Source organism: Branchiostoma floridae, chromosome 14, assembly GCF_000003815.2.
Source record: "Branchiostoma floridae strain S238N-H82 chromosome 14, Bfl_VNyyK, whole genome shotgun sequence".
Taxonomy (NCBI): Eukaryota; Metazoa; Chordata; class Leptocardii; order Amphioxiformes; family Branchiostomatidae; genus Branchiostoma; species Branchiostoma floridae.
Window position 1 is genome coordinate 13,923,874 of NC_049992.1, and position 1,904 is coordinate 13,925,777.

Sequence of the window (1,904 nt, forward strand, 5' to 3'; positions counted from 1 at the left end):
CTTTGGGATAATCTTCTCGTCGCTAAGCGCCACCTACATCGGCTACATATAGCAGCGAGAAACAGAACTCCAGTCAGAAGCTCTGAGGAAGGTGTCTGATGGACACCTAAACGTAAGCAAGTAAGTTTAATTTTGGTTGTGTACAAGAATTCTCATATATCCTATATTCTACCAACCTGATGAAATTATTTTCGGAAAAATCTTTCAAGTCTAAAGTCTGACCTGCAGAAAGGGGTGGTCGAAGTCGTGAACTGGTGTTCCAGGTTTCCCAGGGGCCTCCTGAAGATCTGCAAATCTGATCAACAAAGTAAAGTCATTTCAAAGTTGCTCTCAAGGCTGAATCAGGGAAAGAAACATAGATCTTGTTTAGCTGGTAACGATGTTACACGTGGCAAATAATCTGGTTAACACCTTTCAAATGTGTAACTTTTTGACCAGCTAATTACTACCTGAGTTCCGGATGCCTGTGTCATACTAGTAATCGGCAGGGTGACTTTGATTCATAACCTAGAGGTTCTGGGTTAGACTCTGATGGTGTGCCACCTATCTTGTACCCTTGGCAAAAACACTTAATCTGACTTCTCTCACTTCACTCAGGTGAAAATGAGTACCTAGCTTTGGTCAGGGCCATCCCTCAGATAGGACGTTACTCAATGGACGTCACACCTCGAACACTTTAAACTCACTGCACTGATTGAAAAGAGTGGGTGTTCTTCCCAGTGTGAGTGAATCAAATAAATCTATCCAGATATGCAGCTTGTATAGTACAAACCTGCTGTGTTACACCATAAGGTCAAACAAAAACAAAAAAACAACACCTTGTACCTTGCGAGAGAATAGTGCTAGATACGTACTTGGTTGTGAGCGTGTTGATGGATCCTGTTACCAACATCATGAGAGCCAGAAACCACTGGTACCCGGTCCAGCCTGGTCCCAGAGACATCTTGGTTCCTTCTTAGTGCTTCTTCTGTCTTTTGGTTGTGCTAACAAAGAGAATGGAAGAATCAGAATCATGTGGTGACATTGAGAGGGAAAATAAAAGCATCAAATATTCAACAAGTTGGACAGTAACAATACTTTAAGCTAACAATTTTGGGGCTGATGTAGATACATCACTGGATACTACTTCTAAAAGCTGTCTGTAGACTGGGTAAGAAATTAAAGCTTACATATTTAAAATCCTTAATAATGTTGCATAACCTTTATAATATCTATCATCGCTAGATGACATCAACTGGAGGGTTCCTGTAAAAACCGGGGCCCCGCGGGACCCCGCGGGGCCGCGACGGGGCCCCGTCGGGGCCCCGTACGGGGCCCCGTTTGCGGAGTGACTTGAAAAAAAAAAAAAAAAACTAGTTTTGGATTTCTCACCATGATTTCCCACCAGCATTGCTCAGCAGGATAATCAAAATACATTGATATTAATCATCAATATAATAATCATTGTGTAATAATCAAAATACATTGATATCAGCCGCACGTTGCGTCGTTGCCGAGTCCATGGTTCCTGCGTCCTGGACCTGGACCTGACCCTTTCTTGCAGAGGGAGGGAAGAGCTTTAACCTGTTTTATTGGTACAATAACGCTACAGAACTCATAGCGAGTGCTGCTAAATGAACAACCTTATTGAACGTACGAACTTTTTACCGTCATATCTACAACTTGTGTCTGGTAAATATCCGTATATCCTGCGGGAATTTTGCCCTTGTGGACAAAAATCGGCACCTAGACTGGGCGGCCATTGATAGAATATTCACAATATATCCCGTCGGCCACTGCGGTTTTGGCGGGAGAGGCTGGCGTGCAAGGAGATTTATGCAAACACTAAGGCACTAAGATATCCCCGTAATCCCCTATTGAAGTCTGTGCCTCCACTGCTTGCACCACTTTCCCACGCACAGCAT

The 1,904-nt window shown here is 43.4% G+C and overlaps 1 protein-coding gene across 1 annotated transcript in view; it reads right to left on the bottom strand.

The window, feature by feature from the left end:
- Positions 1-1,904, bottom strand: part of LOC118430486 (solute carrier family 35 member F6-like) — a 16,015-nt gene that overhangs the window by 4,738 nt on the left and 9,373 nt on the right. Inside the window, exons 2-3 of the mRNA XM_035841388.1 lie at positions 855-983; positions 223-295 (exon numbers count right to left, since the gene is read on the bottom strand). Coding sequence (XP_035697281.1) covers positions 223-295; positions 855-943 — 162 coding nt within the window. The 5' untranslated portion in view covers positions 944-983. The remainder of the gene's footprint in view (positions 1-222; positions 296-854; positions 984-1,904) is intronic.